This window comes from Puma concolor, chromosome B3 (assembly GCF_028749965.1).
Source record: "Puma concolor isolate L17-30 chromosome B3, mPumCon1.1.hap2, whole genome shotgun sequence".
In the NCBI taxonomy this organism is placed as follows: domain Eukaryota; kingdom Metazoa; phylum Chordata; class Mammalia; order Carnivora; family Felidae; genus Puma; species Puma concolor.
The window spans coordinates 107,016,168-107,039,033 of record NC_141672.1 but is presented as its reverse complement, the minus strand read 5'-3'; the positions used below and the strand labels follow the sequence as shown (position 1 = coordinate 107,039,033).

At 43.8% G+C, this 22,866-nt stretch overlaps 1 protein-coding gene across 1 annotated transcript in view; it reads right to left on the bottom strand.

Moving 5' to 3' along the window:
* TLN2 (talin 2) overlaps nucleotides 1–22,866 on the bottom strand; it is a 438,278-nt gene that overhangs the window by 11,869 nt on the left and 403,543 nt on the right. The window contains exons 52-54 of the mRNA XM_086710846.1: nucleotides 19,947–20,054; nucleotides 9,084–9,189; nucleotides 8,073–8,197 (exon numbers count right to left, since the gene is read on the bottom strand). Coding sequence (XP_086566972.1) covers nucleotides 8,073–8,197; nucleotides 9,084–9,189; nucleotides 19,947–20,054 — 339 coding nt within the window. The remainder of the gene's footprint in view (nucleotides 1–8,072; nucleotides 8,198–9,083; nucleotides 9,190–19,946; nucleotides 20,055–22,866) is intronic.

Sequence of the window (22,866 nt, the reverse complement as noted above, 5' to 3'; positions counted from 1 at the left end):
GCTGGTGAAAAGAGCACCACATGTGCCAACAGAGAATCTGCTCCGCTTAAATGATTGCTGAATCTGTCTTCTCATCCTCTGTACGGTGTGCCCTTTTCCCTGCTCCCCTTCACTGTAAGAAAGCACTGGCCAGCTCACCGCCAGCCCTCAGGAGCTGTCCTTCCTGGACTGTCCACTAAGCCCTAGCAGAGGATAGACCTATCCTCCTCTTGACTTTCTGGTAGCTTTGGGAAAGGCCCAAGCACCCTTTTGCTGGTATTTTTCCTGTTTGGTGATCTCCTGCAGAGCTTCTCTTTTAAAAAGTTGGAGGTCTGGGGAAGTGCCTCTGGGGAAAGGCCACGTTTTGGGCTGGCTCTCTTGATGCCTGCTTCCTGTGCTCAGAAGAACATGTGAGGCTCTTGTCTTGTTCTGATTGATCTAATGTGTCTCAGGAGCTTGAGGTTCTACTGGGGTACGAAGGGGGAGAAGAGAAAGGAAGGGAAAGGGGAGGTCTTTACTCAGTTTGTATTTTGCCTTTTGGCCTTTCAGGCATTCTGAGGACATAACCTTTGGAGCAATTCATTTTCTGAACCTGCCTTCCCTCCTACCTGATAGGGTTGTTATAAGTACATTATAAATACATGTAGAGCACAACTGACTCATAGCAAATGCTCAACAATTCCTAACAATTAATTTCATGGTGACTTCTCTTACTACCTTCGTGTTCTGTGGTTTTAAAAACTGTTCTTTTTAGACTTGGTGCTAAGCTAGTCTGTTTTCCCTCTCTGAACCATTTTCCACTCATCATTTGGAGAAAGGGTCTAACTGCCACTTCTGATGACAGCCTAAAATAACTATAAATAAAACCCATAATACACCAATGATGAATGAAGTTTCAAGTAACACATGATACCGACTGGCACTGCTTCCAGCTTCTGCCTCAACCTCCCCCAAAGCAGATGGGCAATCTGGGGTTCTAGTCAGTGCCCTGCACTTTCTGACCACAGAGAATTTGCTGCCTTTCTCCAGGTATCAATCAGTTTTCTATTCGCTACTTACGGAGGAACCTCGGCTCTCTTGGTCCTGTAGCCTACATGTGCTACAGTTCCAAATTAAACATTTCTTAAGAAGGTGCTGACTTTCTCTCTTCCTTATTCTCTTAGTCTCCTCCATGGAGAAACCCTGGCTCCCTCATGCCGCATCTTGGCCAACCTTCTCCCTGACGGGTTGTGGGGTACGTGGTGCCCAGAGAAAAAATGTTTTGGTCTGTTTTACTTGCCATTTGTGAATGACATCCCTGCAGCCCTATGGCCCCTTCCCCCATGAGCTCGAAGGTGAGGTAGCTGAGGGTATCCATAGGAGATGGTCCAAAGGCCCCTGCCCTGGTGTCCGCCTCCCTCTGTGTAAACCTCCTTTAAGGGGCTGCCTTGCTAAGAGCTGATAAACACAGGGGTCACCTTTCTCACAACTGGCGACAAAAACCAGACCACAACTCGTGGTGCCATTTTTCCATTTAGAAATTGTGCTTTGTTCTGTGTTACCCAAAGTCCTGCAGAATGCTTGCTGTTAAAAACAAGGTCATATCACATCAGACACTTAAAAAAAAAAAACAACTTTGGAAATATTTTTTAAAGGTGTGGACATTTTGCGTATAATTTAAATATACTTGAGGGAAAAAAGGAGGCCAACACCAAGAACACACACCACACCGGGGAAGCATTTTCTTGCCAATTGGAAGCCTGAGTGGAATAGTTTGGCTGCTACCAGTTTGCTTCTGGTATTGAACTGAGAAGTGCCTTGGGGGAGACCTTAGCCTGTACCCAAAAACTCAACTGTTTAAGAGCCAAATCAGCTTTTCTTTCAGAGGCCACATGGGTGGGTTGTCTTTAGGACCACCACTCTTACTGTAAATGAGAATTTATAAATGAGAAGATTCTTAGAATAACTAGACCTGCCAAGATCCCAAACCTGGACAGCTGGCCTCCTTCCCCTGAAAGCCCTAGGCAAACAGTAAACAGTCAAAATGGATGATGGAGAGAAAGGAGTGCCAAATGGTTTTGCCTCCAACTTGGGGAGGGACCACTCTTTGTACCCAGGTAATAACTGCATGTTCATGCAGCATCCATTAGAAAAGGTCCGAGCTTGCACGATTCCTATCTTAGGAGCGGTTTTCCCATGGTAGCTGTTGTTTTATTTGTTTTATTTTATCTTTTTCCTGATAAAAAGTAACACCACCGAAACCATCTTTTAATTGCTACTTCTGTTTGATGGAAAAATTATTAAAGATGATCGTGCTTTCAAAACAGGTCATGTGACTGTTTACTTAGGAAGCACAGACAAAAAAGATAATGGAATGCTTTCAAATATCTCGATCAGATACATTCGCTGCTGTGATAGGAATCCTCTATGTAACTGACGAGAGTGTGACAAGACCTCCTGTTCTACAGGGTCGGGAGTCACCTGGGAACACGGGCTGGTTGAGTTCCCCGCACACCTTTGCTTTTCACACTCTTTACATCTCCGGGACTGGCAGCCACTAGTGGCAAATGAGCTCAAAGCCCCCACTTCAGCCTTACAGAAAATGTCCTATCTGTTCCTACTGCTCCCTGAACACCTGGCTGCCCCTTCCCATCCAGTCAGCTAATCAGTACAGCATGCTGGCCAACAGCAAGATTACAGAAAGAATTAAGAAAATCCCATCAGTTTTAACAAATGGGTTTCCCCTCAAGGCCCTTTTAAACTGGGTTTTTCTTTTTCGTTTTTTATAATAACTTGTCATCTCTTTCCCATGACAGTTTGTCATTTTGGTCCAATAACTTTAACTGCAGTCAAAACCCAAACACTGTCCTCTAGCTGCGTGAAGGTGGCAGCATCTTGCACACCCTCCAAACTGATCTGTTCTCAGTGGACAAGGATCCCAGGGACAGGCTCCACGTTGTAACTCTGGAAGCTGGGACTCCAACACTGTGTTTCCCTCTCCTGTGTCATCACTTTGCTGCTGTCACTATGCATCTACTGCAAGCAACTTGGAGATGGCTTCTAGACATAACAGGGGAAACTTTCCTGACCAACCTGTTCAAATCACTGGCTCGCCACCTGTGTGGGGCTTTGCTTACACACATACTCAAATGTGCTCTTAAAAGAGCAGTTCTCTGCTCCAAAAGACTGAGCTGTTGGCACAATGGTTCTCTTTCCAGAAAGCAATGCTCAGTCTTCTGTTGAGACAGATCAGAATGAACTCACAAACTTCACAGGCGCTTCCATGAGGAGGAGGTCAAAGCCAACCAAAGGCGGCTTGCTGCGTGCCAGAAAAAATGTTTCGTAATCCCAAACTTCCTGTTGCACCCAATTAGGCCATGGAATTACTTTCTGATTGTCAGCTTATTCTAAATATTATCAGCTTCGACTGACCAGTTAACCTATTACAGGAAATGTGACAGACAGGGTGCACACTATCTTTGTTAGATACATTTAGTCCTGAGGTTTTTATAAACCCAGTGACTCACCATCCCTACAGTTAGTATGGCTGATTTGGTTTATATGTTTTGATACTATGGGCAGAAGGGAAATTTACAGAGAGTTGATCTGTGTTTAAATATTTGCTAGAAATTAGATTATGAAAATTACTAATTTCTAAATTGAAGATCAGGATGAAATGTAAATCTATGTGTGTGGGGGTTATAATGCTTTTAGCCCATGTCACAAACATGGCCTGGAACCTTCCATTTTTTTTCCACTGAGCATATCCCTTAAGGATTCATTACTGACAAAACTAAGCTATACATATCTCAAGCTCTTATGAAAACATCCACAATTACGATTTGTTTCTACAACAAACAAGAGATCTAGTGACAGTGATACAGGTCTGAAACGCTACAAGAAAAAACGGAAATATAACATTGTGAAATGGAATGAGCACCCCGTCTTCTAAATCTGCTTGTGAGTTTAACATATGCTTTCCTGTTGCCTTATAAACTATATTAGGAACCCCCGGAGACAGGGCAAGACACTGTAGGAATATGTTTGATATATAGTTGGATTAAATAACAACCTAATATATCAAACATATCACACAGAGGCCTGCAGAAAAGGCATCCAGGTTTGACTGAGCTCGAGAAAAGGCAGAGTACTGCAGGCTACGGCTGCAGGGGGTGGTCACCACTGCCGCAAGTCCATTACCTCTCTGTGGAGCACAGTCTGTCTGTAAGTGTGGAAACGACACCATTAGCAACATTGTAGGTACACGCACCAGCCTTAATACCATCCGACCTTCTCTCCTTTTGCTTTGATACCATCTTCCCAAGAAAACAGTGGATCCAACAGTGCCAATTGGTTATTTGTGTTTGGCAGATCCCAGGCAAAAAGAGGTGCTGAGATTTTAAGGGCCTGAGGGGGGAAAAGGTGCCAGGAATCATCTTCATAAACCATGGAGCATTCTACTTTTAAAACAGGCGACCTGAGAATGCGGTGAGCAAAACAATTCAAACAAACAAAAAAAAAATAAAACATTGCCCATCCCCGATACTATTCCTCTAAGCAGTGTAAATGCTCTCCCGTTACGAAAGGAAAGCGTTATTTGCTCTCTACTAAGGGCTTGTGTGTTCGTGTGTAGTTACAGGGATGGGAATGCGAGAGCAAATGCTTATTCACAGTATCTTGGGGATTACCTATTTTTTTTCAGTTATGGAAGGGGATGGAGAGAACCAATGAACCACAAAAGACTGGCTGCTTTTGGTGTCAGACTGGGAATTAAAAAAAAAAAAGTTTATTTTGACAGAGTGTGTGTGAGTACAGGGAGGGGCAGAGAGACAGGGAGAGAGAGAACCCCAAGCAGACTCCCCACTGACAGGGCAGAGCCCGATGCGGGGCTCAATCTCACGAACCACGAGATCATGATGACCTGGGCCGAAATCAAGAGTCGGATGCTTCACTGACTGATAAACTGGGGAAATGCATTCCTTTATAAAGGTAAGGAAGATATCTGATTTTATGCAGTTATTACCACATAGCAGATGGTTCTGTTCCTAGACAGGCACAAAAACCCTGGTTTGGGTTGAAGATTTCTTTAAAAGAATTTTATCGATAATATAATCCATATGTCAGGAGCCTCTGGCCAATGGGTGGCGTAAGACTTCACATCATTGTGAGGCACTCAGAAAGTACTGAGCACCCTTCCTTATAGGAATTGGGGAGCGGCCTAAGGTAGGCGTCCCCAAGTAAGAGACTCAGATCAACAGTTATGTCCACTTTGACCTTGACCAAAGGATTCCTTGGCTCTCCGTAAAGAGCCACATTGTAAATACAAAAGCTAGGTGACCCCAGGGCAGTGCAGGGAGCACCCACGCATCCACCTCTGCAGCCATCACTCATTTTTTAAGTGCTCTTATTTTTAAAACACTGTTTTACAAAATTTTAAAACCCAGGCACTCCCTGAATTCCACTGTCATTCTTGTACATTCCCCGCCTGTCTCCTTTGTATGTAAGTGTTCTTTACAGAGTTATACCGAGCACATAATTCTGCATCCTGTTTTTTTGTTGTTTTGTTTTTTTTACTTTACATTTATGCCATGAGCAGAATCCTCTGCACACCGAACAGTCCTACCAACATTATTCTCAACAGCTGTGTATTTTTTCTTCAAGGAGACACACAGGTCACGTCTAACTTCTTCCTACTACAAACAAGGCTACAGGCAACAGCCCTCACCCCTTCCCCTCCCCCAGGTTTCTTTCTCTCTGGATTTCCTCCTTTGCACAGGAAGTGGCAGTAACAGCTCAGAGGGTACAGGCAAACCAAAAAGCTTCCCTGTGGAGCTGCCCCAGCTTCTGACATTGGCTAAACCCAGAAAACTGGTATGAACTGACTGTGTCATCCATAGCGCACATACAATGCTTCCAGATCAGTCGAGGCCACCTGACTCTGGCAAGGTATTTTGCCTCTGATTCTGCATGGACAGGCGTTGCTTTGTGGGCACATTGCAAGGACCCGACGAGCCAACGCCTGTAAAGCACTGCTTAGCACATACTTGGTACTCAATCAGTGTGAGTCTTTTATTTTCTTTTTGCTAAGGCCATCAGCTCATGGGTCTATGGAAAAATTATTCTTTCAGGCATTCTCCTAGGAAGTAGTAGATAAAAGTCTCTGAAGCATCTTTTTGGTTACTGCTTATTCAGTTAGGCACTGTATTTTTAAATTATCTCATTTAACTGTTATAACAACAATGCTATGGGGTAGGACCTCTAATTGCTGGGTTTTTTTCAGATCAAGAATCACGAGGTATATCAATGGCTGGACAGAGGGCAATTAGGACTCAGAGACAGAGCACAGAGGGACCTTACAAAAGGACAAAAGGAGAGGGATTAAAACAGGAGCTCTCAGAATCTGGGGAAGTGCTAATGTTACACGAGCACCAGGCTAATTCTCCAGAACAGTGTCAACTGACATGACTTCAGCAATAGCAGACGCAAGCTCTCCAGGAGAGGCTACTTGTGCTAAATCAGATGAGGAAAAGGGAAGACAAATTACACACAAAGCCTCCAAATCTTAGTCAACAGTTGCTTGCTTCTTAGTTGAATGCACATTTTCCATTTGCAATTAACCTGATTTATCAAGCAGAAATAAAGACAAAGCCAGAAAGTGGGAGTTGCCCCTATATACACATCCAGTTCTTAACCTTGTTGAAAACACCTAGGACAATCTCAGACCTCTTAAGACCCTCAGGTTAGAGGCTAGTAGAGAGAACCCTGGTAACCCCCCAAATCAGAAAGCCGTAACTCCTAAATTACATCTTGATGAGAGATTTACAGAAATGCCTTCACCAACTATCAGCAACTATCGGGAGACTGGTTCTAAGAATTTAATGGTTTTAAGAAGGTTCCCAAGCTCAATACATTCACTTACATGCTCACGTCTGTTTTACATGCAGCATTAACCTGGGTGCTGCTTTTGAGTGGTTTGGTGTATTTCAGTGCTCAGACTCCATATATTTTGGTTTTATAAAAATGGTAGAGTTTTAGGCATACCTAATCTGGGGGATCCAGCTTTTTCTGAGGGGAAAAACCATATTTTACCTCCTAATGTTTTTGGGTCCTTGGAAGAGAAGTGAGGTGATGGGTACCAGCAGGGACTCACTTGAATACAAAGAAAAAGAGGCCTCCTCTGATTCCACCGTCTTCTGGGAGAAGACAGCCGTGGGAGGTAGAGTGAAAGGTAACTGCTTCTGGACAGGACTGGGCTTTGCCCCTGGACAGCACTAGCTCACCATCCTTTTATGTATAATTGTCCTTCCTATGGCCCCATCTTAGAGTAAGTCCTTAAATGGCTGTTTCTCTTTAACATCTTAAGTTTTACATTTTTAAAAATGTTTTTATTTATTTTTTACAGAGAGACTGAGCATGAACGGGCAAGGGGCAGAGAGAGAGGGAAACACAGAATCCAGAGCAGGCTCCAGGCTCTGAGCTGTCAGCACAGGGCCCAATGCGGGACTCGAACCCACAAACCGTGAGATCATGACCTGAGACGAAGTCAGATGCTTAACCAACCGAGCCACCCAGGCTCCCTTAACGTCTTAAGTTTTAAACATTTATCTAGATGACCAACACAGATGGAGAAAACATACCAGCCCACCAGTCTCCAGCATATACTGAGGAAGTCTGTTACTAGGTCCACTTTGAGGTCCACATTACCCTTTACTGATTTGAAGAAAAGGAGAGACCCCACATTGCTATTTGCACTGCATTATGGAAACCAGAAAATTTGAGGGTGACAACGTCCCCTTCAGTAACAGGGACTTTCCATAGTAAGCATCTAACACCTGCTTTCTATATAGTGGAACTAAATTCAGATCCTAAGTGCCCTGGATTCTTCCTTTGGATACCCAAAGGTGTTTTTCTGGGTGGTTAACCTGAAGGATCAACCCATGGGTTTTTTTCCATGCCCTGTAAAAAGGTGCTGGGCAGGTAGAGCAGGTCTGCCACTTGCCAGTCTAACCATGGGGAAGGGGACAGGCTCCCTGTGGGCACACCTAGCTTCACTTCACAGCCATCCACAGGAAGACCTATTGACATCGGACAAGCAGCCACACATGGACACTCACTTTCGGTTTGGCTCTTGGCTTCAGTTGCTCTAACTTCTTAGCAGCAGCCTCAATGGATGCCGCAGCCCCCAGTAATTCTGTTTCCGCGATGACAGTTGGGTCTTCTGGATCCACCCACTCTGTTCCTAAAATCAGTCCAAAGAGGGTCATTCTTGGTAGCTATGACCGCAGGGGTCTGGCTTCATACCAACCATGTCTGGATTTACGTGCAAGGAGGCTCTGTCAGCCTACTAGTTGCACCGTCCTAAGGGATCTTCTCTCCAGCTCTCAGCGAGATCAGCTGGGTGAAGGGGAGCTCCTATCTGATCCTGTCGCTTGTGTAAGTCAGTTGTGTATACAGCCCTACCGCAGGAGCACTCATCGATGCAGTGTCAAAAATCAAGATCTTATGGTTCAAGGCCAGCTCGAGCCTTACTCTGACCTCTTTCTTAAAGCTCATGACCGCAAGTAACCACTTTCAAGATACTTGAGACTATGCGGACCACACAGATTTGTCATCCTCTTCTCTTGGGGACTCATGGAGAACTACCATTCATCTCAACTCAGACAAAGGGAACCTGGTAAGAAAACCTTGCCCTGGTGAGGTGACTGCTTCTAATGTGACCACAAGGGGGTGTGCAAACAATGTACACAGATGGTATCATTTCCTAGACATGGACTGTATGATTGAATGAGGATATTCTGATGAAGGCAAATGCAGATAAAAATAAAGGGCGATACCCTTAAGACAAGTGAGCTGCTCTAGGTGGATTATACCATTTAAGTGGAAGTACTTAATCAAAGGACTGGAAAAGAGCCTTGCTTGAGGAGGATATTACTTTGAAATTCTAACTCTATTCTCATTTGCTAAAAAAACAAACCAAAAAACCCAACAACAACAAAAAAAACCCTACTGTATTCCTTCTGACTGCGTTCACCAAGAAAGGGCCTGTGTTGGCTGCAGGGTTTCTTTGCTCAGTTCATGGCCACTGAGTGGTGTCCCACGAGATGATATGAGAGAATCCAGCCTACCTTTCATGGCTTCTGCTGCCTGGATGAGCTCAGTCACGGCACCAGCGACGCGCTTGGAGAAAGCAGCCAGCTGGTGCTTGAGTTCCGGGCTGGGTTTCTGAAGAATCTGAGGATGAAGAATAAGTCAAATGCATAAGAAAGATGGTAGCCGTTGTGACAGAAAGCACACTCTTACTGGTGAACCGAGTTGGACAACCTGGTTTGAAGTTGCAACTCTGCCACCCAAGTGACTTCAGAAACTTGGGGGAAAACACTTAAGGCTCACTGGCCTTCAGTTTCCTGTGAGAAATGAAAAGTTGGGAATTACGAGTTTTTCTAAGGTCCCTCTGGACACATTTCTGTAAGATCGTAAGTGAGATGAAGTCCTTATGTGGCCTTTATTTGCCCTTTCTTTTGCACATAAACCAAACATATGCACACGAAAATTACGCACAGTTTAGGAACATTCCGAGTGAACGCGAAAGCCTGAGGTTACAGGTCAGATGGTACTTGTGACAAAACAAATGTGGCACCAGAAGAAATATGTGACTCTGGTGGGGTCTCAGAGACAGAGTCCCAAGAAAGCACAACCTTCTGATCAGAGGGCAAGCTCTCCTGCGAGAGATTCTGAGGATTTTCCTTTTTTTTTTTTTTTTTTACTAGCTCAAAGGTTTTTTTAAGTTTCTTTTTTTGCCTTTTGGTTTTTGATGGTGTTAAAAAAGATATTGGCTTTCCAACACCCAATCCAATTTATAGGATATCCTGTGTGAGGATTTCTTCTCCAATTCACTCAAGAATGGGATGAGATCTTCACCATAAATTTACATTCTGACTTAAATCACCTTGCTCCTGCCTAACTCTGAAATTCCTCTTCCAACATTCTTTTTCTGCATTTCTTTCTCATGCTTCCCAGTGCTACTCTTCAGATTGAGAAATGCTCAAACCTTCAGGAGCAAAGCACAACGGCTGCCTCTCTCTGGATAATTCTGAAGCCTCGAGCCAGGGATAAACATCGCTTTGGAACTGGACAAACTTGTGTTCACACACCTGGCTTCCTTTGCGCCTGGTTTTGGACGCTGGGCAGGTTAATGAACCCCTCAGAACCTGTTTTCTCCTCTGTAAAGCTGGGATAATGCCTATTCCTCAGGATTGGCATAAAGATCAAAAGGAGTAACACATAAGAAACACCCTGCACAATGCCTCCAACACGGCAGGTGTTCGTTAAATGTTAATTCCCTTCTTGGTGTCCCATACTCATTCTTAGGAGTCTGGAAAAGAAGTCTTTTGGACCCCAGAGATAAAAGAAAACTGTAAGTCTGGTTAAAAAAAAAATCTGGGTTTGGGGGAGTTAGTGGGATTATACTTTGACCAGCACTGGCCGCACCAGTGTGTAGAAGACATTGTATTATATGCCTGAACTGATTAGTCAAAGGTCTTTGAGCATCACTTTACATGCAACCATCACCATCCTCCTTCCTTTGGAAATCTTTAAAATTTATTTTCTATTTGCTACTGTTCCATGAATTCAGTTATTCTGCTCTTATTTTCTCACCCTAGGACTTATACATATCACTATGCAGATACTAAGAACTCAGTACAGGGGCATCTGGCTGGCTCAGTTGGTAAAGCATGTGACTCTTGATTTGGGAGTTGTGGGTTCAAGCCCTATGTTGGGTGTAGAGATTACTTAAAGAAAATTTTTAGGAAAAGAAAAGAACTCAGTACAATTCTGAGAATGAGTGAACAAATGAATGGATGGGTAAAAACAGAGCAACATACCATTGGGACAAGTCCTAATATGATAGCTTCATGGACCAGTTCTAAAACACTAGAACCATGGAGAGGTGGGGGGAGGAAGTTGTGTCTTTTATTTTCTAATACAGCCAGGGGTAGGCAGTTTAGTTAAGTATAGGTTCTAGAGTCAATTTACCTATGTAACCCTGGTCTAGTTACTTTTCTTCTAAGCCTCAGTGTAAGTAAATTGCCTAGTAAATAGGCATAGCAACAGTCCTTTTGTTACCGACTTGTGGTAAGACTGCATAAGTTAATATGTAATTTGATACAATATATATTCCCATCAGGGCTATTGATAGAATTGGACTGAAGTACAGCTTGGGCACCAGGGTTTTTAAAAGTCCCCCATGTGATTCTCATATATAGCCAAAGTTGTGAACCACTGCCCTAGTCTCAAATGGTACCATTTGGCACCACTTAATCAAAGGCCTGTACTATTTTTTCCCCCCTGAAACAATACATGTTGTAAGTTCACCAGGTGAATAATGGTTATGGCTCAGGGTTTGAAAAGCTAAGTGGTCCATAGCCTTGTTCGTTGGTTAGTTGGTTTATCCATGGTGGTCAACACGACAAGAATAGGCAAAGAATTAAAAGTATGATGGGGAGATTCACAGTAAATGATGAAAGACTGAACATTCTCTACCTAAGATCAAGAATACGGTAAGGATGTTTGATCTCACACCCTTATCAGTATTGTACTAACATTCCTGGACAGTGCAATAAGGCAAGAAAAATAAGTAAATGGTACAGAGATGGAAAAGAAGAAGTAAAAGAATCTTTCTTTATAAATAATGTGAATGTCTATATAGAAAATTCTGAGGCATATGTAAACAAAAGCTTCTAGAATAAGTGAGTATAGCAAGGTGACAGGCTATAAGGTCAATATACTAGTATCAATTATATTTTTAGGTTCAACAGCAATAAAAAAAATAAGAATTTTAAAAAAGCAGTATCATTTATAACACCATAAAAATTATGAAATACCTAGTGCTAAATGCGACAACACATGTGCAAGACCTGAATCCTAAAAAGTATAAACATTGTTGAAATTATTAAAGGAGACCTAAACAAATGGAGATATGTGCCATGTTTACGGATTAGAACACTCTTAAAATGTCAATTACCCTCAAATCTCCCCCACAATCCCAGTCAAAATCCCCAAAGCTTTTTTTTTTAGATATTTAGATGATGACATGAAATGCAAAGCACATAGAAGACCTAAAACTATTTTGAAACAGAACCAAGTTGAAAGTCTTCAACTACCAGATTTTAACATTCATATAAAGTAGTAGTAATCAAGACATCATGATATTGGTACTTGGACATATAGATCAATGGAGCAGAAAAGAGTCCAGAACTAGATTTCACATATATAGTCAACTGATGGTCATTAAATGTGTTCAGATGCCTTTAATTCAATGGGGACAGAATCATTCTTTTCAACAAATGATGATGGAACAACTGGATAGCCATACGTAGGAGTATGAACCCTGGCCCTTTCCCCACAGCTAAACCTAAATATAAGAATTAAAACTATACAGAAACAAACCAAAAAAAAAATCTTAGTGATCTCAGATTTGGTAAGGATTCTCTGAGGACAAAATATAAACTAGGCTTGAAAACTTTAAAAATCATTGAACTTGGAAGTTTATGTTTTATAACTCTAAAAACATTATGCTAATTTAAAGAAGCAGTCACAAAAGACCATATACTGTGTGATTCCATTTATATGAGAAGTCCAGAATAGGCAAATATACAGAGGCAGAAAGAGATTAGTGTTTGTCTAGGTCTTAGAAGTGGAGTGAGGGCAATGAACGACTGCTTAAGGGTATGAGGTTTCTTTTTGGGGTGATGCAAATATTCTAATATTTTGTGATAGGTGCACAGCTCTGTAAAGACAGGAAAAAACAATTAATTTAATGCCTGAAATGGGAAAATTCTGTCATACGCCAATTATACCTCAATAAGGCTGCTCAAAAGAGAATCAATCGGGCATGCAAATAAAAGAACAGGAAGCTGGTGAGAGGTAGTGGAGCATGGCCCCCCGAAATAACCTCTTTGGTATACGGATTGTTTTGGGCTAATTATTGTGAGAAAAAGACACGGGAGAAGCTCTGAAAACAGAGTAGAAGTTACTCTTTTGAAAGAGAAATTTACAGTGACAAAGCAAATCTTCCTCTGTTTAGAGTGTCTCCCTCTCCCTGCCTGAAGAGAAGGTTGACTCTTTATCATGAGAGAATTTATCAGAGGAGAAGGCACAGTTTAAATCTGCATAATCTCCTGGCAACCTCCAGGAGGTTTTTCCTGGCAACCTCCCATCACCTGTCCCAAACCAATTACACACCTTTTTTTTTCACGGAACTGAACATGGTCTTTAAGCCAGTGGTTTAGGCCACCTATGTAGTTACTCATTTTTCCCCTGGATATCTGCTATGCATCCATGAGGTACACAATGTATTTGTTTTTCTCTTGTTAATCTGCCTCACTACACAGGGTCTCAGGCAAGAACTCTGAAGTGTAGAGAGAAAATTATTTTTTCTTCCCTTATACCGGGATATAATCCTAAAAATAATTTGCAAACATAACTGATGCAAACAAACATTCAATTCATCTTATGTGTTTAATTACTTGGGATATAAGATCTATTTTGGCTTTACTTTCCTATTTTTGCAAGTCTTATCTGAGCTTTTTGTTTCTTTAACTCTCTGCAGCATTGTTATTTTCTTTTTTAATAACACACATTTCCATCTCTCTCCAGACGTTGTTATGAAAACGACAAGGCAAACCACACCCTAAGAGAAAGGATTAAAAAATTTTTCACAATTTGTATCTAGAAAATGTAAAAAATTCTCAAAATTCCATAATAAGACAAACCCAATGAAAAATAGCCAAAAACATCTCAACAGGGACTTCACCAAAAAAGACATACAGAGGGCAAACAGGTGCATTAAAAAAGATACTCAACCACGTACATTAAAACCACAGTGAGACACCACTGCACACCCACTGGAACGACTAAAATTGAAAAGACAGACCATTTCAAGTGTTGACAAGGGTGTGGAGCAACCGGAACTCTCCTACTCTGCTGGAGGAAATGTAAAATAGTATAACTACTATAAAAAAGTTTCCCAAGAAAGGAAAAAAAATGCATACCCTATTTTATAAGTATTCCACATCCAGGTATTTATCTGAGAGAAATGAACAAATTCAGGCTCAGAGATTTATACAGAGAATGGTCTTGGCAGTTTTATTAGTAATCAGAAGCTGGAAACAACTTAAATATTTGTCTCTCCACCTAATGATGGACAAGTATGGCAGAACCATTTGATGGAATACTACTTAGCAATACAAGGGGACAAATTATTGTCACACATAACAACATGGATAGAATTGAAAATATTGATGCTGAGTGAAAGAACCAAAACAAAGAAAAGTATGTGCTATGTATCCCGTTTACATAAAAGTCTAGAAAGTATAAACAGATCTATAATAACAAAAAGACCAGCAGTGGCCTAGACATTCTGAGGAGTAATGGATACATTCGTTATTTTGATTGTGGTGATGCTTTCAAGGATATATTCACTTATCAATACTCAAAACGCACACTTTAAATATCTGTTTATTGTATGTTAGTTATGGTTCAATAAAGCTGGAAAAAAAGTTAGGGGTGTGGTGAGCAAATTCACTTACATCATCAAAGTAGAGTGATTAAAGACTTCTGTCTTTAAAAAGAAGAGCCTGGAGGGTGAGAGAGAGAGAGCCACTCCTTCGTATACTCTGGCTCTGAGAAATTACAAGTCCTATGGTAAAGTATCCTATTCAGACAAGGCAGGAGGAAAGGAGTTCTATTTTTATCCTGCCATTAAGTCAACATGATTTCTAATAGCAGACAAGAGACGGAACCAAATTAAAGCTCTGCTAGTGGAAGCGAGGGTAATTTTAAGGCTGTCAAAGATCTCACATTGTGGCTCAGCAGCAATATTGAACTGTGGTTGCTACAGAGGCAATGTGGCTGCCTCTTGCAGTACAAACCTACTATGACAAACCAGCAGAGAGCAAATGCAGGAGGCCAACAGTGCTCACATGGGCGTGTCTAAAGCTTCACAGAGCAGCTCCCTGGACAGCAGGGACAGGGCTCTGCCTAAACTGGATCCCATTATTTGTTAATTGCTAACTAGATTCTCCAAAGGAAAGGATTCCCCAAGCAGGGGTTCTTGATTTGGAGTTTCTAAATTCCCAAAGAATCCAGCTGGGCATTTGGGTCTGGGGACCCTCTTAACAGTTTAAGGAACAATTTTGTGCGTGTAATGTGCTGCGGTTTCTCTGATGCTGGTAGTGGGAGGCAGGAGATGGACTTTCAGCTCCAAGGGGTCTAAGAATGCTAAAATCATGATAGTTATTTGTGCCTAGAGAAAAACGGAGAATGGGATTGATAACGGATAAAAAATTATTGATATATATTTTTTAAAGTAGGGATCTAAACCAAATAGGACAAAGCATTAACAAAGTTAGTTAATTATAGAGGGTGGGCACATGGATGTCGATATGGTTTTCTGTATTTTTAAGCCCTTTCAAAAGTAAAAACTGAAATATACAAACCAGCCATTAAAGTTAAGAATCCTTGGCCCTAACATATTTAAATCGAACAAGACTGAAGCAGCATAACTTTCCCCACATTTTGATGCGCCTTAATTTAAGAAAAGCAGCAGCTCACTAAAGAAGCTCCCTGACCAGCTGAAAGTGACCTCAGTTTATTTCTGTAAATCGCTGGACACTGTCTCCAAGCCTTTATTTCTACTTCTTTCTCTTTTTGTAAAAATTAGACAATTATCTGGCCTTTCTTCAGCTTTCAGGAATCTTACTAGTTCTCTTTCAACAATTAAAACAAGACGTCAACTTTACAAGAGATCCAAGGGGACTATCTCAAGATCTCCTGTTACAGTTTTTAAAATTTATTTGTATTTTTTAAATTGTTTTCAAGTTTAATTATTTTGAGAGAGAGAGAGCACAAGCAGGGGAGGAGCAGAGACGGACAGAGAAGAATCCGAAGCAGGCACCGTGCTGTCAGCACAGAGTCTGAGGCGGGGCTTGATCCCACAAACCATGAGATCGTGACCTGAGCCAAAATCAAGAGTTGGACGCTTAAGTGACTGAGCCATCCAGGCGCCCCATCTCCTGTTATAATTTTAAGTTAACTTTCTTTTCAGAATGGAGATGCTGTAGCCACCCCATGAAGACCAGAAACGAAGAGGAGAACAGAATGCTGTGTGTTCATGTGAAAATCTCTAGTTTTTTAACTGTTTCTTTATTCATCACCCTCAAGGAGCCAATTTAGTATCTGACATGAATGCTAACTTCCCTGTTTGTGTGTCTCCATTTTCCTTTATTCCTTGCTGGGTTCTCCACCAGCACTGGCCTCAGTCTTGTGGCTCCTGGGCCTCTCACTGGTGTATAATCTTCCACACTTGGGCCTCGTGTTAGTCCAGATTTCTTCTCAGTCTGCTTTGGAGGAAGAATTAGGGCTAACGATATGAGAGATGAACTTATTCTCAGCTGCAGGCCCAAGAAAACTACAAATGTCCACAGCAGACGTGAAAGAACGCTGTCGTAGGACTTCCGCAATTTTTAGTTATGAACTGCTATTTTTCCTATGTTTATGATAATCCTCAGGGAAGGCTTGCTCTGTTGCTATGTTTTTATTAGAAAATAACCTTCAAAGATTATGTCCAGCTTTCCAAAGAGACAAACATAAATATATGAACAAATAAAGGTATGATGCTAATTCATTCACATTTCCCTCAAGTCGGGACCATCAGTACCTGTCATGAGGAGGCAGAAACAACCTTGCAAAAGATGAGACAAGTTCTGCATATTTTATACCATTTTTAACGCCATTCAGGCTTTCGTTCTATTAATGATTTCTTTTTAGCACTAGCTACCTTCACAAAATATACCTCAAAACAGCTCTGGGGAAACAAGACGTTTCTACTTCCAGCATGATTCTCGGTCACAATGATGAAGACCATATAGAAAGATGAAGAGAAACTCAGATGGCAGGCTTTTAACAGTCACCTCGAACCATCCAACTTGACAACACATAAGGCTTAAGAGTCTCATTTCTCTAATAAATACAAGGAAGAACTCGTACCAGAAAACCCATCAACTAATTTGAGCAGCCACAAGAGAAGCACATCTACTGCAAAGTGCAATCGCTCTTGCCTGGACCCAGAAAAAGAAGGGAGTGGATGCTCCCGTTCTTGCTAAGCTCTGTCCTCCATAGTTAATCTCCCAAATCACACATGATGTGGGGTTTCCATGTACCAAGTGCCCTTCTTCCTCTTCCAGAAAAACCTGATGATTATCATTAGGCCCGATGCCTGATACAGTAATTAAGCGGCCATAAAACTGGGGTCTCTGAATGTGTGGACTGGGAATGGTTACTACAGCTTCCCTACCTAATGTTCATGGAGGCATTGGACCTCTTGGCCTTTTCTCAGGCAAAGAGGCCAATCATCCACCCACCCCCTAGAGGCCTTTTCTTGTTTTGCTCACCCAAACAAGATGCACACGGAGAGAAGAGGTCAGAGACAGGGGGGTGGGTAGCCCTTTGGTAGATGTGACATCTGGCTCCCAGATATTGGCAAAGGGTCTAAAGTTGGCTTGAGGTGGGAGGGGACCCTCTGAGGGTTCCATTTTTCTTCCCCCCCTTGGGAAAATTTCTCAAGTGCTGGCCCCCGCCCCTCCTCATGAAGGCAACACTCCTCTCCCAGGTATAAGCTGTCTTGTTGCTGAAGAGACCTTCAGTCCATTAAACACCTTAAGGGCTGTTGCCTCCTTTTTATCCAGGTTGTGGCTTTGTCAGGGACACAGCTGGAGGTAGATGTCTCTGCAGTGACATTCCTGGTACATGGCTCACCACGAGCAAAGCCGGAAAGCACCAGCCTGAGGGCAGTGTGCCTGAGGCCTGGACCTACAGGCGTGAGGTAAATGATCAGCCCTGCACAGATACAGGCACAGGGGCTACAAGACATAGGGTTTGCTCAATAAATGGAGCTAGAGAGGGGTGCCTGGGTGGCTCAGTCGGTTGGGCATCTGACTTTGGCTTGGGTCACAATTTCACGGTTCATGGATTCGAGCCCTGCGTCGGGCTCTGTGCTGACAACTCAGAGCCTAGAGCCTGCTTTGGATTCTGTGTCTCCCTGTCTCTCTGCCCTTCCCGTGCTCATGCTCTGTCTCTGCCTCAAAAATAACCAAACATTAAAAAAAAAAAAAAAAAAAGAGAAAAAAAGAAATGGAGCGGGGGAAAAGGGGCAAAATGAGGATCCCTCATTTAAATGAATACGAAAATCCCAGTATTTTCTTCCCTTCCAATAAATGATTAAGAGGAAAAAAAAAAGTCTGAGACAGAAAGCAATATGGGAAATGGGCACCCTGTGGGTGGAAAGCACACGTGAGCTGAGCCCCGAAGCCCGATCTTCCTGACATTCTCACGGATTCCTGACACTGTTTACCATCCGAGGAAACTCAAGTCTGGACAAAGCAGTAGTCATGCGGCTATTTATGTGACACAGCTGGGAATCGAATGCAAAGATTCTAAACCTAAGCCTAACACTGCTTCTGCTGCAACTCCTAATTTTCTGATAGAACAAGGTTCTACGTGACTAAGACTATATGATTCCACCAAGAAAAAAATGCCTTTTGGAAGCCTTGCTGGCTTCATTCTGAATACCCTGAATTTCCTGCTAATACGCGTGCTCCGGACTGAACACTTTAACTCTGTTCTAACGCAGAAAGTTAGTGTGGCGGCAGAGGCTCCTGCCTTGTGAACAAGGACTGGCTAACGCGTTTTCTTGGCCCACATGAGATGATACACTGTTTTCTAGTCACCGGAGTTCAGGGCTTCTGGAACACAATGTTAGTAACCGCAGAGTGCCTCCACTCACAGAAGATACACTTTCACACAGACCACACTTAACCTGGGTGAAGAATCAAAGTAATGCTCCCTCCCTAAGAGACCTAACATGTTTAACATCGGGAGGTAATTTAATTTCAAGGTGGCAGTGAAGTGCTGGAATGAACACGGGCCTGGAAGTAAGAATTGGGATTCGGTTCCAGGACTGTCCTAGTAGCTAGGCGACCTCAAGCAAGGGGCCGAACTTCTCGGGATCCTTCCTTTGCCTTGCTAGCCTCATATATTAGCGCAAGGACAAAATGAAAAATCTCAGGGCTCCACAAATGAAAGGTTTACAGTTGTCTGTGGCCTGGTGGTGATCTTTTTTTGTTTTGTTTTGTTTGTTTTGTTTTTAAGGTTTGGGAAGGAGCAGTAAGGGAATGTGGGGCATCGTCAGTTCTGTTTGGAGGCTGTGTCTGACTCCTGGACAAATTCTCTCAGGGCCTGCGGCAGACCTCCCCCCATGGCGGGTTTTGACAGAGAGAGACACATAGCAAATACATTTCTCGGTTGCTCAGAGTTTGGCCCTTAGGATCTGTGGGGAACCTAAGTCGGTATAAACCCGAGGCTCCCATGTGGACAGTCCCTATAAGCCATGACTACTGTCCCCACCTCCCCTTCTGGCATTTTCCCTACCAGCCTTCTGTCTCAGCTCCAGGTGGGCACTCTAGGCTGACAGGAAGGTCATCAGAGGAAGGGAGGCATCATTCTCAGTGTGGTCTGAGTACTCATTCAAGGACAAGAGGCTGGTAGGTCACCTGCAGCACGGGTGAAATTTCTCCTTAACTCGTCATGGAGGCCAGGGTGGCTCTTTCTGGAGCTTTCCCTGTCCTCTCAGGATGGACTGGGGTCTTCCTAACAGGACCTCCCAACGTTGTTTCAGTGGTAGCTTTGCCTGTCCCACCCTCTGGCATGCTATTCTTGCCACTTTGGTGCCAAGAGAGAGCCTGGCTCTCCTGGATGCTAACTGCAGCTTCTTCTAGAGCCTTCTTTCATCTCGATGTGCTGAAGCAGTGTGATGCTGGGCACTTTCTAGCTCCATCCACCCCCAGTCTCCCAAGTGGAGCCCGTGAGGAAAGGATGGTCTGCATCTGAACAAGCTCTTCCCCAGTCCTGGCCCGGCCCACGCCCCTCCTCACCACCAAGACGTGCTCGAGAAGGTCCAGGTAGCCAAGGGTGCACTCCGTCCCGTATCGCAATGCTCTCGTGCGTACCTCCTCGCTGACATCAGGGTGAAAGGATGCTTGCTGGGGAGAGAAAGGAATGGGGACATCTTAAACAGGAAGAGCCAGCTGGTGAGTGGACCAAGGAGTAAGGGGGGAGGGGAAGGCACCTGCCTAGCAGTGCTGACCAGCCCTGCACCCCAGAGAGAGGAGACCTTGATTCTGGAATTCCCTCTGCCTTGCCCTCAGCGACCTCCCTGAGAAGCCTTCCGTGACTCCCTGGATAGAGAAGGTGGCCTGCCTCCGTGTTCTCCTGTTAACCTCACACCTGTGTCCACGGCAGGTTCTCTCACCACATTTTGTGTCTTGTCTTTTTTAGTGCCCTGGAGCCAGACAGAAGCACCTGAGTCCTGTCCCTCCTCCCATCCTTTCTCCCTGTCCCCTTCTATTGCATTGTAAGAAATTCCACATGCACTAAGAAGCCCAGGAAAGGGTCATGATTAGGGCTTACAGCAGGACATGTGCTGCCTGTCCCAGGGTGTGCTTGCCTTTCTCCAGCAGCATGGGGGGGGGGGCGGTTCCTGAAGCCCCTCTCTGTTGGGCTGATCACACTCAGACCCTCACTCCGTGGCCTGACCATGCTGTACTCACAATGTCTCCTCTGGCTCTTGGGAAACTTCAGATGGTAAGCTCCCCACTACCCTCAGAGGGGCCGTAAATAACTCATCTCACATTATGCGCGGTGAGATAAGCAAACAAGGACGTATGGTTAATACAGCACCCTGTGCTTTTTTTCTTGCACTTGTGACCTGTTGGCTTCATTCAGTCCTGATATAACAGATGACACGCCCACTCACAGGGTTACCAGGTTAATCACAGTTAACTGTATTTTTGAAGAAACAATAAAACAATTTTTAATGTTAATCTGAGAAATGCCATTTTTTTATTTGCTAACTCTGGCAACCCTGCGCAGCCTTTCTTCCTTCCAAAGCCTTACCCTGGAAAGAACTTGGGGCTTACAAGAACACATTCAAAACTGCAAATACATCGCAAACCAGGACACGTATGAATCACACATTAGGATAAAAAGTCAAAGTGGTGGGGGATAGTGACTAGCCTTCACGTTTGTTCCGCTCAAGCCTTTCCGTCTAGGATTGGGGGATGCTGGTGGGAACACCTGTGGGTGCTCCCCTCACCTGCTCCCCCAATATACCCCAGAAAGAGTGGGGATAATCTGAGTGGCCAGGATCTATCATTACTGAGCTCAGTTTTGCCCACCTGAGGACTAACGGGCCGTGCCTTTAACCACTGCCCTGTGTCTCCAAGTGTGAGAATGGAGCCCATGTCTCGGGGAGGACACAGGCTATGATGCTACCTCTGGTATGGAGTGTGTCAGACCCCAGTTTAGAGTTGTATGGGGACTGAGGGTGGGTGCTCTTGTCCAGGCAGAACTCTTTGGGAGAGCAATCTGGCACGAATTAAAATGCCAGACCATCTGACTAATTCCACTCCTGGGAGACGTGCCTAAGGAAATTATTCAAAGCATGGAAGAAACAGGTATGCCCAAAGATGTTCCTGGCGGTACGGTTTATGCATTATTTAAAAATGCAGACAACTGAAATTTCTGGTAACGGGGTAAAATTATATTCATTGACAGAGTATTTGTGGTCATTAAAGAGTCAGTTATAAGGACTCAGAGCACCAGAGACCAGAGCCATACGACATTAGCTGTAATAGTTGACTGTATCGTATATAGTGCAGACATACGCACATGTAAGTAAGACGAGAAACAGACACAAGAATTAACTCAGGGTGTGGGGCAGCCCTTGTCGCCACCTGAGCATTTAGTGTAATCCTCCTTTTCTGGTAAAATGAGCCGGGATGTAACTTCCTGCGCTTCCCTTTTTGCCCCAGCCACCCTGCTCGGCCCCAAAGGCAGTGCTCCAACATGCCAAGTTGGCCTTCTGGCTGGATATAAGGGCTTCTTCTTGATCCACTGCTTGGCCTCCCTGGTTTTCTATATACTCCTTATTGCACGTCCTTTCTGGCAAGCTCCCTCATTTCCTTGCTGCAGTAAGTCTGCTAAATAAGTGCTCTCCTAACAGAAGTCTCAGAGCTTAGCACTGACACTTGTCATCCAAGTCTGGCTTTGAGGTATGAAGCTCCGGCTGTTATTTTGTCCTGCAAAGTCAGGGTGGCCTGATCCGGGGGCAGGAAGACAGAGAGGAGCAGAGGCTGTGCAAATGGCACCTGTCCTTATCCTCCTCCCCTGAGAACAGGGGTATGTGTGTCAGAAAGGGACTTGAAAATCGAGCCGCCTTCTCTTTCCCCCTTAATCTATTTCCCCTTTTCATTTCAGGTCTATAACACGGAGACAAAGCACTTGTCACTCATCAACCTCAGCGTCCTGAAGAGAGGAAATAGCTGTGTGACTACAGTCATTCCCCTTAAACTCTCCAAGCCTGTTTAATCATCCATCAACTTGGGGTAATCCTGGTGCCCTTCCCCTCCAGGATCCAATGACAGAATATGCATGCCAGCCTTCCCTGCATGTCATGGTGGCATTCAGACCTTACCTTGCTAGAAAAGTACTATTTTCTGATTGAGGCCGTAACCCCTCTGGAAAGTCGTCACTTCTGACAGGGCAGATTCCTTTAAGTACATCATAACTGCAAACACTTACGGCTTTAGGAGAGTCTAAATCCCTGGCACAGGACACATGGTCCCCCATGAAAGTGGCCCTACCACCTTCTACTGTCTTCTCCTCCCCCAACCCCCCCACACCGTCTCCCGTGCCTGGTCCTCACACACCCATTCCTTCAGGCTGGCTGCCTCATCGTCCCTCTCCCCAGACACCTCTCATCACCTATCCTACCTGCTCATTGGACCTGGCGCC